The sequence below is a fragment of the Leucopleurus acutus genome (assembly GCF_964270905.1).
Source record: "Leucopleurus acutus genome assembly, chromosome: 1".
NCBI classification, from domain to species: Eukaryota; Metazoa; Chordata; class Mammalia; order Artiodactyla; family Delphinidae; genus Leucopleurus; species Leucopleurus acutus.
Genome location: NC_139142.1, coordinates 804,056 through 817,410, shown reverse-complemented (window position 1 = coordinate 817,410; position 13,355 = coordinate 804,056). Strand labels below are relative to the sequence as shown.

The window sequence follows — 13,355 nt, the reverse complement described above, 5'->3', positions numbered from 1 at the left end:
AGGTTCCAGAAATGTGATGTGGACATGTCTTGGGGAACCATTTTTCAAGCTAGCAAGAGGGTGACCCCAAATTCACATCTCCCATCTGGAGCCACCTGGAACCAGACACGTACATCCAACTCCCCCCGCCCGGACTCGGAAGCCCCCCACGCATCTCAAATTAACTGGCTCTCATACTTAATCCCCATGGTACCCCCAAAACCTGCACCCCGCCATCTGTGGTGGGCAGAATAATGCCCCCAACAGATGTCCACATACAAACCCCTGAACCTGTGACTATGTTAGGTCACATGGCCAAGGGGAATTAGGCTGAAGATAGAATTAAAGTTGCATGACTTTAAAATGGGGAGGTGATCCTGGATTGAGGGGGCGGGACAATGTAGTCACAGGGTCCTTATTGGTTGAAGGTCGGGGGGAGGAGCTTGGAGTGAGGTGAGGTGAGGTGACTGGACGAGACAGCGCTGGCTCTGAAGCCCGAGGCAGGGACCACGGGCTGGGGAATGGGGCGCCTCCAGAGGCAGGAAAAGCCAAGGAAACGATGGTCCCTGGAGCCTCCAGACGGGCCAGCCCTGCGCACACCCTGAGCTCAGCGCATTTCCCACTCTGGCCTCCGGCACTGCCGAGAGTACATCTGGATTGCGTAAAGTCGCCGTTTGCAGTCAACTGTGACAGCGGCCACTGGCGACACCTACACCGTCTTCCCCAGGCCAGCAGCCTTGTAAGCACCCTTGACCCTCACACACCCACTCCTGAGCCCTCGGTGAGTCCCACACCCACCCCTCCCCCCTCCCCCCAGTCCTTCCCCAGGGCAAGGCAACCAAGGGCCCAGTTAAACCCCTCGGGTCACATCCACCCTCTGCCCCATCCCGTGGGTGCCCAGGCCCTGCGGTGGCTACAGGGCTCTGCAGGAGCCTCCCCGCCTGACTGCCTGCTACTCCTCACCTGCCTGCGGACCCTCCACCAAGCACCCCCCGACGTCTTCCAGAAGGCGTGGAGCAGCTGACCGTCCGCCGCTAAGGGCTGTCGGGAAGGTGCGGCCCCGCCCAGCCACAGGGGCCCAGGGCTGGCCCTGGCCCTGATGGGCAAGGACGTGGTCCGGGCACCTGGTCCCAGCAGCTCGCACCGTCCCTGAAGTCCTGTTGCAGGTGCAGGAGGGACGCCATCTGGGCTCTCCCAGCCCTGTTCCCGCCTGACCCTGCAGGGCTTTCTGCATTCAGGCCAGCACAGATCCCAGGCTGCCGACGAAGGGCACTACGGCTGAGTCCCGACATTGCCCCAGCAGGCGGGGCAGAGGGGGCAGCAGGGGCGAGAAGCCAGCATTTCCCAGGGTCTGTCCTGCACTGGGTGCTGGGGGCATTCAGCTCTCTACCGAGTCCTGTCGCCTGGCAGGGGCCGAGCTGCCCAGACTTGTAGATGAGCAAGTGCAGCTCAGAGAGGGGAGGCAACTTGCCCAAAGTCACACAGCCGCGCGGGGTGGGCCTGGCCCAGTCCCGGTGCCCCCTTTGTCCCCCAGCCAGCTCCTGATGTCCTGGCACATGTGGCAGCCCTGATGGAACCAGGTCTGAGAGGCTGCTGCTGGTGGCTGCGGGCCCGGGGGGTGCGGGCAGATCCCCGATGGGCTTGTACGGTTTCCACCAATCAAGGGGGCTGCCCGAGGGGCGTGCAGAGAGCCCTGACCCCCGTGCCTCTCTGCTGGGTGTGGAGGAGGTCCAGCCGTAGGAACCCCCCCGCCATGTGCCTGGGGTGGACCGGGGCTGAGAGGGGCAGTGTGACAGGGGGTGGCTGCCTCTCAGTGTCCCAGGGTCCCCTGAGGGCTGCACGTGGCCACAGTGGCCTGGACCCCACTGTGCATGTTCTGTGCAGAAGCTGGCGAGGGGCTCGGGGGCTGGCGCTCCCCCGCCGCCGCGTCCACGCGAGGGCCGGGCAGCAAACTCCCCTAGTAACGGGCCAGATGGCAGAGGCTTTAGGTTCCGGGGCCGTGCTCAACTTTGCCCTCGTAGGGCGAAGGCAGCCGTGGACAGAAACCAAGGTTGCATGGCTGTGTTCCAGCAAAGCCCTACTCACTTTTATTTACAAAAACTGGGGGTGGGCAGGGCTGGCCCGAGGGATGGAGTTTCTGAGCCGTTTTCTGGAGGCGGGCTGGGCGGAGGGGGTCCTAGAGTCACACGAGACCCCCTCCCACTGAGCCCTTGCCACAAGGCCACCTCTGTCGGCTTCCTGTCCACAGGGGGCGGGGGCCTGTCCCACCGCAGGAGGTGCTGCACTGCTCAGGCTGGGGCTCCAGGGCAGATGTTTACAGCCCCTCTTGCTGACCTGAGAGGAGGGAACGGCCGGCGCCGGCTGTCGCTGAGGATGCCCTGTCCCGCTGCCCGCGTAGCAGTTTGCTCGGGTAACTTACTAGCTCTGAGGCAACGTCGGGACTCAGCCGTTGTGCCCTTAATCGTCAGCCTGGGGTCTGTGCTTTGCCTTTTCCTCCTGGGACCCCAAGGCAGGATGCATGAGGGTGCAGGAGCGGGGGTCAGGGCCGGCCCCTCTCTTTTTCGGGGCTCCACCCTGGGGCAGCGTCAGTCGGGGGCTGGACTCTGTTATCACCCCACCCTCCTACAGCCTGCACCCCGCCAGGCCCCCACATCACCCCACCCTCTGCCTCCCCCCAACCCAACACTCTGCCTCTGATGCCGGCCCTTGGGTTTTCCAAGAGCTGCACATCTCCAGAACCGGCCTGGGAAGACACACGTGGGTCTGGAGGGCAGGGAGGGGGCACTGCCGCCTCGTCTTTCCTGCAGGTTCGGCCTGTGTTCTCAGGGCCTGGGAAACGGCCACCTCCTCTCCCGCTCTGGGGCCAGTGGTTTGTCCTTGGGGTCGCTGCTATTTCTGCCAAAGAGGAGAGGTAATTATAGCTCAGCCTCTGCCAGCTGGCCGGGCTCTGCAACCTGGCAGAGGGGCCTGGGGCGGGGACACAGGCTGGCCACAGATTGGCTCCACAGGCAGGCAGGCAGCAGCTCCCACCAGGGCAGCAGGAGGCTGGGCAGCCGCGGCCCCGTTCACCTGAGCAGCCCAGCACCCGCCTCTCCAGGGCACAGGAAGGGCACCGCCAGCGAGACCAGGCCAGGGCTATGCTGCACGGTGCCCACTGGGGGGCGCCACAGAGCCCAGCTGGCAGCACCCCGCACAGACCCAGGAGGGAGCCAGGTGAGAGCCACTCAGGGGCACAGGTGACACTCACTCCCCATCTGGGAATGAGGCTGCTGGAGCAGAGAGATTCCCCAAAATGGACGCGGGCGGAGACCCCGCTGCAGGCGGGCGCGGGCAGTGGACTGAGGCCGGGCAGCGCGCACTGTGGCCCTGGACGGGGGCTGGGGGGCCGCCCATCCCACCCACCCGGGCTGTGCGCTTTCAGCGCTAACTCGAGTACAGTCCCAGGCAAACCAGGCAGCGGGTGACGTCAGAAGCCCCGGCCCCTCTGAACCTCGTGTTTGGTGTGTACAGGGTGGGTGGCCGGCGCACTCAGCCATGTCCCAGGCCACTGGTGCTCTGAGCCCCTCCCCCGCGGCCAGGCCTGACATGAGGGCCCCACCGGCCCTTCATCCTGCCTGAGGCCATGTGCAGGCGAAGCTGGACTGTGGGTCCCTCCACGCTCCACCACGCGAGGACCCAAGCCTTCCGAGGCACGGGAGCCAGGGTTCATGGGATCTGGGTACCTTGCACAGGCCGCGGCACAGGCTGCAGGGTCAGGCACTGACACCAGCAAGCCTTCCCAGAGGTCCTCGGGGGCCCTGCTGTTCCCAGAGGGAACAGATGCGTTACTGGGGTCACTTGAGCCCAGGCCATGGCTTTTGGGCAGCCCCAGAGACACGGTTCTTTTCTGAGCTGACTCCATCAGAGGGCATCCGGATCCCGGCCCACCGTGCACGTGGGGCTCAGGGCGCAGCATTTATTTGGGGCTTGCTGTGTGCAGGTACCCTGGGAGGCTTAGCTCTCCATCTCGACGGCACTCTGGACAGTGGGCAGAACCTGGGAGCTGGAACTTGGGCTGATGTGGCCAGTGTCTGGGTGGGGGTCCACCCGCCCTATCACCTGGGGCTCCCGAGGCTGAGGTTGGCTGCCCCCACGCACCCAGCAGGCACACAGCCATCACCCGGTCCTGCTGCCACCGCACGTCCTGAATGCGCCCTAGAAAGGCGTGGGCCTCGCATCTCAGCGTGGAAGGGGCCTCGGGGCCACTGGGCCAGTTCCCACTCTCTGGATCCCCGCGCCGGGCAGGCCTAGGGAGCAAGGCCAGCCCCCCGGGGCCTCCCCTGGCTTAATTCAGACATGGTGTGATCTGGAAAGCTGCCAGGCCGTGAGCTCTGGGCTGGGAGCAGCTGGGAGCCAGCCGCCCTCACTCTGCTCCCCGCCCTCCAGAGGGAAGGCCAGCATGGGGGCGTCCACAGCCTCCGTCCCGTTTCCCAGCTGAGGAAACGCGCAGCTCGTGGTCTCAGGCCCCTCAATTCAGCCAAGCTGCTCTGGGCAGGGGGTCAAACTGCCAGCAGACGCCTCAGGGCAGGACAGCCCAGAGGACCGCTGAGGCCACTGCCCCGTGGCTGTAATGGAAACTTCTCGGCTGGCCTGCGAGCCGCCGCGGCTCCGGTTCCCACTGTGCCGGAGGCTCTAATCACCAGCGGATTACAGGCCGTCAGGTGCGCGAGCTCACGCAGGGTTGCGACAGCTGCAGGAACCCAGGTGGGCCGAGCAGTGTGCGTGTGCGTGTGCGTGTGTGTGTGTGTGTGTGTGTGTGTGTGAGAAATGTGGGGGGGGATGTGCATATGTGTACGAGTGTGTGTGTTTGTATGTGAGATGTGTACATGTGGATTGTGTGTGTGAGATGTGTGTGTGGCTGTGGGGGGGGGGTGTGTGTGTACGTGTGTGGCATGTGTTGTGTGCATGTGTATGTGGTGTGTGAGTTGCAGCGCAGGAGCTCAGCCTCCCCGGCAAGGTCCTGGCGGGCCCTCTGCCAGCCCCGGAGCAGGTGTCGGCTGCAACAGGACAGCGGGAGGGGCCCGGCCGTGGTGCCGCTGACCCAAGCCCGGGGCTCCCGGGGGCTGTGGGACTCGGCAAGCTTGTCTGTCCCCTGAGCCCTGGGGTCCCCACGGGCGCACAGGCACAGGGAGGGTTCGAGGGGTGATGGAGCAGGTGTGGGTGCTGAGCCGGGTGCCAGGCGTGGGGTCAGAGGCAAGGAAGGGCCCTCCCTGTGCAGGGCCGGCACCGCGCCGGGGGTCTCAGAGGCCCCTCAGTGAGGACAGAGACATGCCAGCAGGCCGCGGGGGCCAGAGCGGGGACCCGACAGCCGGGCCCACAGCAGGCGGGCCAGTGAGCGGCGCCACAAGTGGTAGGGCAGGTGCAGGCAGGACAGGTGGCCGGGACCCAGGACTCAGCATTGCTTGAGGCGGTGAACCAGGTGGAGCGGGCCCCGCCCAGCCAGCAACCCCCTGGAGGCCGGGGGAGCGGGCGGGGTGGGGGGACAGGGGTGGAGAGCTGGGCTGCAGGGACCCCTGTGGGTGTGATCGCTGTCTCCCAAAGGCGTAGCATCAAGGTAGGGCGGGAGGGAGGGTGCTCGCCCAAACCACGTGGACCGTCAGGGGTGGGGGTCTTGTGGGCGTGTAGTCCTGGCCAGACCCCCTTCTCCTGGAACGCGGGCGGAAGCCTGAGGACCCCCGCTCGGCACCCTGCAGGGCCTGCAGCACTGTCACAGAAGCTCTGGGGGAGCCCAGGGCAGGTCCCCACCCTCAGGGGGCGTGCCCTCCCCAGGCAGAGGCGCGGCAGAGCGGGGGGGGGGGGGGGGGGGGGGGGGGGTTGGGGGGGGTGACACTCCGCAGGCCCAGGCCCAGAGCTATTTTCCACCCTTTATCACCCATCTGTCACGAGGCAGCCTGAGAGCCAGGGCGCTCAAATTACACGCTGTCCCCGCCAGAGCCCAAGGCCTCTCGCTCCCGCATGGGGCCCTGTCCTCGCCATCCAGCCAGGGTGGAGGGGGCCCTGCTGGCGCCGGAGGAGGCCTGGGAGGCGGGCGAGAGGTGGTACCCAGAGCAGCCTTTACCTGCTGAGCCAACCAGAGCTGCACACTCCTCCTCCGTTTCCCTGGTGGGGAAACTGAGGCCTGGGGCAGGCCCTCCGCTTGACCGAGGCTCCTGAGACAAAAGGGCAGAACCCAGGACTCAGGCCAGTCCTGGGGGTCTGCAGAGGCCCCACGTCCTCTAGGCAGGGGGGAAGCTGGAGCCCGAGCAAGGCTGCCGGGCGGGGTGAGGACGGGGGGCTCAGGGGGCTCGGGGAGCACCTGGGACCAGAGCAAGGCCCAGGCAAAGGCCCAGGCCAGAGCGGGCCCAGGGCTCCTGAGAGGCGCGGGAGAGGGGACGTCCCACAGGAGGCTCTCACCGTGTACGCAGGCTCCGTGCCAGGTGGTCACGCCCTCTCCCTGAGTGGTGACCACGGCTGATGGCCGTGAGCACAGGCGGGTCCCCAGGTCGCCTCTGAGCCCTGACGTGAGCTGCCTCACTCACCCCCACCGGAGCCACGGGGGAAGCTGCTACTGCTGTTTCCATTTTCAGCCGAGCAAACTGAGGCACCGGGAGGTTAAGAGACTTGCCAAGGTCACACAAGGTCACAGGAGGCACAGGATGGAGCCGCGGCCTGCCCTGGAAGCGCAGAGCTGCCAGGGACACACACCACACTGCACTTGCACACACGCACGTACACACACGTGCACACCCAGTTGCAGGCATACACATGCATACAGGCACATACACACTCACACATGTGTACACACAGCACGCGCGCACACACACGTGCACACACGTACATCTATGGACACCCACACGTGCACAAACACACAAGTGCTCACACAGCTGTGCACACACACACATTGTCCCACCACCCCCGGCCTGGGGGGAGGGCCCTGGGCACAGTAGGGGCTCGACAGCTGGGCCCACTGGCAGTGACGCTGTCACCTCCTCCCCCCCCCTTCCCCCTGCTGCTGAAGCTGGGCCCCCAGGCCACCCTTCGTGAGACCCCAGATAAGGCCTCCCTCCCCGCCCCTCCTCCCCAGGCTGGCCGGCTCCCCCACGACCCTATTTGCAATAAAAACCTGATGCTCAGATAGGAGAAAATTGCTCCTTTTTTAAATAACTGAATGGCCGGCCTGTCATCTCCCAGGCGGAGAAAGCCCTCCCCCAGACCGGCCCCCCTTGCAGCCCTCCCCCACCTGGCAGCTCCCCTCTGGGGAGGCCCCGAAGGAGCTCATCTGAGGTGCCCGTACTCAGCTCCATCTCAGCCCCCGGGGGCAGCGTCTTTGGAGGGTGGATGGAAGCCAGAACACTTCTCATAAAGTGCAAACACCTGACTGCACAGGAAGGGAGCAGTGATGGCCGCCAGGGACCCAGACCAGAGACCCCTGGCAGAGCCTGGGGCTGGGGAGAGGAGGGGAGATGGCTCCCGTGCCACCCCACCCCGTCTCATGGTCCAGGGGCAGGGGGGCAGAGAGGACCTGGCACCAGCCCCTGGTGTCCACGTTGCCCCGCATGTACAAGGAGGTGGGGGTGGGGGCCATCACCCCACAGGGCCCTCAAAGGACTGAGGCCAAATGCCTGCCGGGCTTCACCTGCTCAGGCCCGGTGGGAGCAGGACAGGGGGACGCCTCAAAAGTCAAGGACCTTTGAAGGATGTGAAAGAAAATTCACACCAGAAGGGCTGCAATTAGTGAGGAGAGATGGGAAACGCTGCAATCAGAGGCTCACTGATGAGAGAGGGCAGTACCACCTTACACCTAGTACATGAGCAATCCGAAATCCGGGAGAGAGGGGGAGGGAGAGACAGAGAGAGTCTAGGCAGGACTGAGGGGCGGGCCCACCAGCTGCTGCCCCCACGAACCCCTGGAGAAGGCTTTCCTCGCCCCCGTGAAGCCCTGACAAAGCCCAGCCCTGGACACCATCATTCACGCCTGGAGCATCCCGAGAAGCAGGGCAGCAATGGTGCTTATTGCAGTCTTATCTGTGGCCTCAGAGAATTGCAAGTGACCTAAAGAAACCGCAAGTGACAATAATAAAATGCAAACCTCCGGAGGAGGGTGGTTGTAAATCATGGGATCAGCCCTGTGGAATATTACGCAGCCATTAAGGCCGGTAATTAGGAAGATTGGCGGCAGGGGAAGCTGCTGACGTCTCGGTGTTGAGCAGGCAGGATTCCTGGGCACCCGGAGCACCTCAAAGGAAAGCAGCGTCTGCTTGTGGGCCAGGCTGACGGGAAGAGGGAAGCCAGCCCAGCTTCCTGGGAAGAACCTCTCCTCCTTTTATTTCAGTCCTATGAGGAGTGTTCCGTGTGCAATAAATAATGTCTTTGCTTATCTTAGGACCATGTTCCAGTAAATGAAGACGGCGGCACACGCCCTGAGCCCCGACTCCCTGCCAGAGACGCGGCATCGGACCAGAAAGAATGAGGAGGCGGCTCCAGGCTCACCCGTGCTCAGGGCGGGGAGGGTGCGGCAGGGCCCTGGGTGGGCGCTGGGCTGGCAGAGGGGGCCTCAGCTGGAGGCAGGGAGGGAGAGCAGAAGAGGGAAATGTGGTCCCTGCCCTTTCCCCGAGCTGTCCGCAGCCCCAGGACCCCCAGGAGGGAAATGGCTGGGTTGGGGGGCTGGAGGGGGGCTGGCAGAGAGGGTTAGAGGCCCCCAGGCTGGGGCACAGAATGACCAGGAGTGCACAGCATCTGGCCAGGGCTGAAGGTGGGGGTAGAGCATACAAGGGGCCTGGAGGATGGGTCAGAGCAGAGAGTCCCAGGGGCTGGGAAGGGCAGCAGAGGCAGAGGAGGTGGGAGCCATGGAGGGCTCGGGAGCAGGGCAGCAGCAAGTCTGCTGCTTCTTCTGGTGGCGCAGGGAGGCGGGTGTTGGAGTGGGGGTAGGTGGAGACAGCAGGACAGCGAGGTGACAGGACGCAGCCTGTCAGGACCGGGTCCAGGATGAGGGAGAGTTGGCAGCAGCAGGAGAGGGAGGGAGTTTAAGGGGGTCTCCCCAAGGAAAAAGTGGGGCCCCAACTTCAGGCCCTGAGTCCTGATCTAGCCTCTGAGCTCGTTGCTGGTCAGGGCAGGCCACAAACACAGGTGTCCCAGCCGCGGGAACAGGACAGCCATGAGCTGGGCCAAACCCCGGGCCCGCGTGGGTCTCCCGCCCCTGCAGGACCGCCTCGGCCCCGAAGGCCAGTGGCAGGCTCACTCAGCCGGTGGCCCCCCAGCAGGAGGCCGTCTCACAGACGGCCCCGACTCACAGGGTGTCCGTGCAGAACAGCCTGCTGCCCCCATTTGATAGATGGGAACACTGAGGTCGGGGCGGGCTGCTGACTCCACCTTCCAAACACACAGTGGGTGGGAGGGCGGCCCCTGGGTGGGCTGTGTCCAGGCTCTGCCCCCCGCCCTGGGCCAGTGGTCTCCTGCTCAGATACCTCCCCTCGTTCACAGGTAAGCGACCGCGGCCCAGTGTGTGGCGAGAGCTGTCCCACGGCGGGCTCCGGGTGGTGCTGCTGGGCAGTCGCAGGGCGCTGAGCTCGGGCAGGGCCTCCCCTGGACAGAGGAGGCCACCAGGCAGAGCCCCCGGGGCGCAGGGAGGTTCCGTGTGTACAGCTCAGACGTGAAGGCAGTCAGTCCTCGGGGGATGCCAGCCACAACCGCTGTCACTGTTACTGACATGGAGAAGTGATGCCGGACCCCGTCGGGATGGGTGGGGGCAGAGCCAGGGTGGGAGACACAGGCCTGCGTGATCACGGACCGCACCCGTCCCCGCTAACACGGCCATCCAGTCATGACCAGTCCCGGTGGCTTTGTCCCAGCCCTGACCACTTGGCAGCAGCCCTAGGGGGTCAGACGGCCAGGCTGGGGCCGGGGCAGGTCCGCAGAGGGTCTCCACGCCCCTGTCTGGTCCCTGCTGCATAAAGCCAGAGGAGACGGCAGGGACGCCACAGGGGCTGCCTGTCTCCAGCCTCGGGGGGGCTGGGCGGGAGGGGCTCACTCCTGCCTGCCTCCCTCTGCTTCCCACCCCCCAGGAAGACGACAGGAAGGGCCCCCCCTCTATCCTGAGACGAAGCCCGCAGGAGCGCCACAGCCATGGGGCCGAGCCACGGAGGACCACGAGGCACGTGCGGTTCCGCGAGCCCCTGGAGGTGGCCGTCCATTGTAAGAGGCGAGCGGGCCAGGCGGGGTGGGGGGACATCACCCAGGATCTCACCGAGGGCTGTCCGCAGGGACCACAGTCACTGCCCTGTCCTCACAGGTGTAACCCCAATAAAACCCAGGCCCACGGGGTCGGTCTGAACAGAGTGCTGGTCAAAGAAACAGTGACTGGCAGGAAAGATAGAACCAGAGCTTCCCAAGTCATTACCGTCTTCCTGAAAAAGGCCAGTGGCTAAGCGTTCCCAGAGCCCACCCACTCTTCCTTCCCGCAGCTCCTCCCACCCCCTCAGCCTCCACTGCCCACCTCCCAAATTCTCCCCGCCCCCTGGCCCTAGGGTCCTGGTGCTGCCCCCAGAGCCCCCTCTCCACCCCAGTCTACCTCACTCCTCCTCCAGCCCTTCCCGTGGGACAGTGCCCTTGTATCAGCTAGCTATGCCTCGTAACAGATCAGCACAAACAGCAGCTTCAAGCAACCCACGCCGATTATCTCAGTGGTCCCGTGGGTCAGGGTTCTGGGCGCAGCAAAGCTGGTCCTCTGCTCAGGATGGCACAAGGCAGGCATCAGGGCATCAGCCAAGGCTGGGCCTCTCCTGAGGCTCAGGACCCCATTCCAAACTCACAGGGTTATTTGCAGAATTCGCATCCTTGCAGCTGTTTTATATGACCCTCTTTTATAAAGAGCTCGCCTGATTAGGCCAGGCCCACCCAAGACAATCTCCCTTTGATTGACTCAGTCCGCTGTGGGGATTTCCATCACAGCTGCAGAACCCCTGCCCCTTTGCCATGTTCTGTTGGTAGAAGCAAGTCACAAGCCCCCCACACTAAGCAGAGGGGACCACACAAAGGTGAGGACCTGGGGGGATCGTGGGAGCAGCTTAGATTCTGCTTCCACAGCCCCCCAAGGGAGGTGCTCCCTGAGTCCCGCCAAGTTGCGGATAAAACTCACTCCCCCGACGTGTGTCAGTGTCTCCCTTGAAGGCCCATCGTAAACGTCGGGTCCGGGCCTCCCACAGGGGTCCTCACCCACCCTGCCCTCCCCGGTCCAGCCCCCAACCCCCAGAGCACAGCTCAGCACCCGCCTCCAGAGCTTCCCAGCAGCCCCAGAAGCAGAGACTCTCAGGTGGGGAGTCAGGGCCCAGACAGTCCGGGGCTGGTCTGGGGTCCCCCAGTGAGCTAAGTGGAATGGACAGGAGGTGGGGGGTCCTGCCTGCCTCTCCAAAGTGCCAGGCCCTGCTGCCCCCCAGGACCCCTGCAGCCTCCTCCTCCTAGGCTGCTGCAGGGGACACCCCACACTCCCGCAGGGCCCCCGGAAGGCTCTGAGAGCAGCGCCAGCACCTGGAAGCTAGAATCTGAATCAGTGAGGCTGGGGCAGAACCCTGGGTGGTGGCGGGCAGCCTGGCTGGCCGGGGGATATGGACAGCCGGCCGGGTCAGGACTGCGGGGACCTGAGTCTCCATCTGTAAAGCGGGGAAGCTCTAGCTGACCCAGCCCGTCTTGGGGTCCTTAGGGTAGGCGGGTGAGAGGAGGGGCCCCGGGGGCTCTGGCTGGCGGAGGCAGCGAGCCTTCCGAGCGGGGTGGCCCCCCGCTCCGCCCGAACCCACCCTCCTCTCCTCCCCAGACATCGCCTGCAGGGAGCCCTCCGCCACGGCCAGGGGTAAGTTCTGAGCCCTCGGCCCTCATCCCTCAAAGCCCCTGCCCACATGCTTGCCCAGCACAGCCCCAGCTCCAGGCCACGGCCAGACCCCCAACTGCTCCAGCCAGGCTCCCCACCCCGGCAGGGCCATGGGTCCCTGACAGTCACGGGTCGGCGGCAGCACCCCTGGGGTACCGTCTGCCCCCCTCACTCCTTCCCCAGGGAGGGTGCGAGGGCAGAGCCTACGGGAGGCCCTGTTGCAAGGAGATCGCAGGCCCAGATAGGGACGGGGAGACCCTCGCCACGGGGGCCCACCCGACGGGCAGCACCGAGGTGCCCACCCACCGCAGCCTCCCCACCAGCTCTGCGGGGAGGCGGGCGCCCAAGGGTCCTCACTGTCCCCCTCGGCCCCAGCGCCCGGCCGGCGCAGGCACCGCGACGGCGCCCTGATCCTGCGGCTGACGGCGTGCGTCCTGCTGGTGCTGGCGCTGGGGCTGTGCTGCAGCCGGGCTGAGCCCGTGGCACTGGCCCTGGAGGACCTCCGGGCCCGGCTCCTGGCCCTCCGCGTGCGTCTGCAGCTCGTGGCCCTGGCCTGCTGGCGTCACCTCCTGCAGCTCTGATGGCCGGCGCTCACCTCCCCTGGGCCCAGGGGCAGCACTGCAGAGGGAGAGCCCCAGGTCGGGGCTGGGGGCTTCCAGACAGCCCGGAGCCCCGGACTCAGCGGGGCTGCTGCAGGCAGGATGACTGGGAAAGCGGGCCCCACGGCTTGAGATCAGATGTGGGGTGCTGCGGCCTTGGATACGGCAGGCAGCCCCCCAGCTCCAAGCAGGCAGCCCCTCCTATTTCAGATGTTAGGGTGCCCTGTGAGGTTTTAGGAGAACAAGAATTCCACCACTGAAACTCAGGGACCCACGGGTTCCAGCCCCCAGGCTACCCCTTGGGCCCCTCCCTCGCCCCAGCGGGAACTCTTGGCGACTTTGGGCCCGGCCCGGATGTGGCCGTGTGTAGCCCCTCGAAGACGGGGACACCCTCCCTGTGTCTGTGGGAGTCCTGGGAGGAGGTAAAACCGGGCTTTTGCTGCTTGGGGCCTGCAGCCCAGACCCCGAAACCCCTGTGGGAGAGGCGCTGGCTGCGGGGCGGGGGGTACTCCCTCCTGCAGCCACGTGCAGGGCGTGGCCCCGGAGTCCCCAGCTTGTCTGACACCTGCACCGGGCCCAAGGCCTGGGGATCCCCTCTTGCCTAGCCGTCGGCCTGGGGGTGTGGCCGGCGCAGAGAGGACATCGGGGGGCCGAGAGGACCCCACCACCCTCAGGACACAGCCGTCTGCGCCAGGGTCCCAGCCGGCGCCGCGCGGCCTGGGAGTCCCATGACTGTGTAGACACCGAGCCTTCAACCCCGTTCCAGGCCAAGGAGGCCACGTGATGACAGACCCCAGGGTCCCCTCAGACGCTGCATGGAGCGGGGCCCTGACCAAAGCGGGGAGGCCCAGGGTCAGACACCAGGAGGCACCGCTAGGGGAGAAGCTGCACCCCCGTAA

General features: G+C 65.6%; 1 protein-coding gene across 1 annotated transcript; it reads left to right on the top strand.

Annotated features, from left to right (window-relative positions):
• The first annotated feature begins 721 nt into the window (after positions 1–721).
• LOC309962030 (nutritionally-regulated adipose and cardiac-enriched protein homolog) lies at positions 722–12,460 on the top strand. Its single transcript, XM_082839536.1, has 5 exons — positions 722–760; positions 8,381–8,507; positions 10,059–10,188; positions 11,804–11,839; positions 12,233–12,460. Exons 2-5 carry the CDS (start codon positions 8,397–8,399, stop codon positions 12,436–12,438), a joined length of 483 nt encoding a protein of 160 aa, XP_082695662.1. The 5' UTR covers positions 722–760; positions 8,381–8,396; the 3' UTR covers positions 12,439–12,460.
• Positions 12,461–13,355: the final 895 nt, after the last annotated feature.

Bases quoted from the DNA above. Each gene is read 5' to 3' on its own strand.
- LOC309962030 (XM_082839536.1), top strand. From the start codon at position 8,397: ATGAAGACGGCGGCACACGCCCTGAGCCCCGACTCCCTGCCAGAGACG. The intron at 8,508-10,058 runs GTGCGGCAGGGC...CCCACCCCCCAG, and splicing joins CCGTGCTCAGGGCGGGGAGG to GAAGACGACAGGAAGGGCCC. The intron at 11,840-12,232 runs GTAAGTTCTGAG...CCTCGGCCCCAG, and splicing joins GCCCTCCGCCACGGCCAGGG to CGCCCGGCCGGCGCAGGCAC.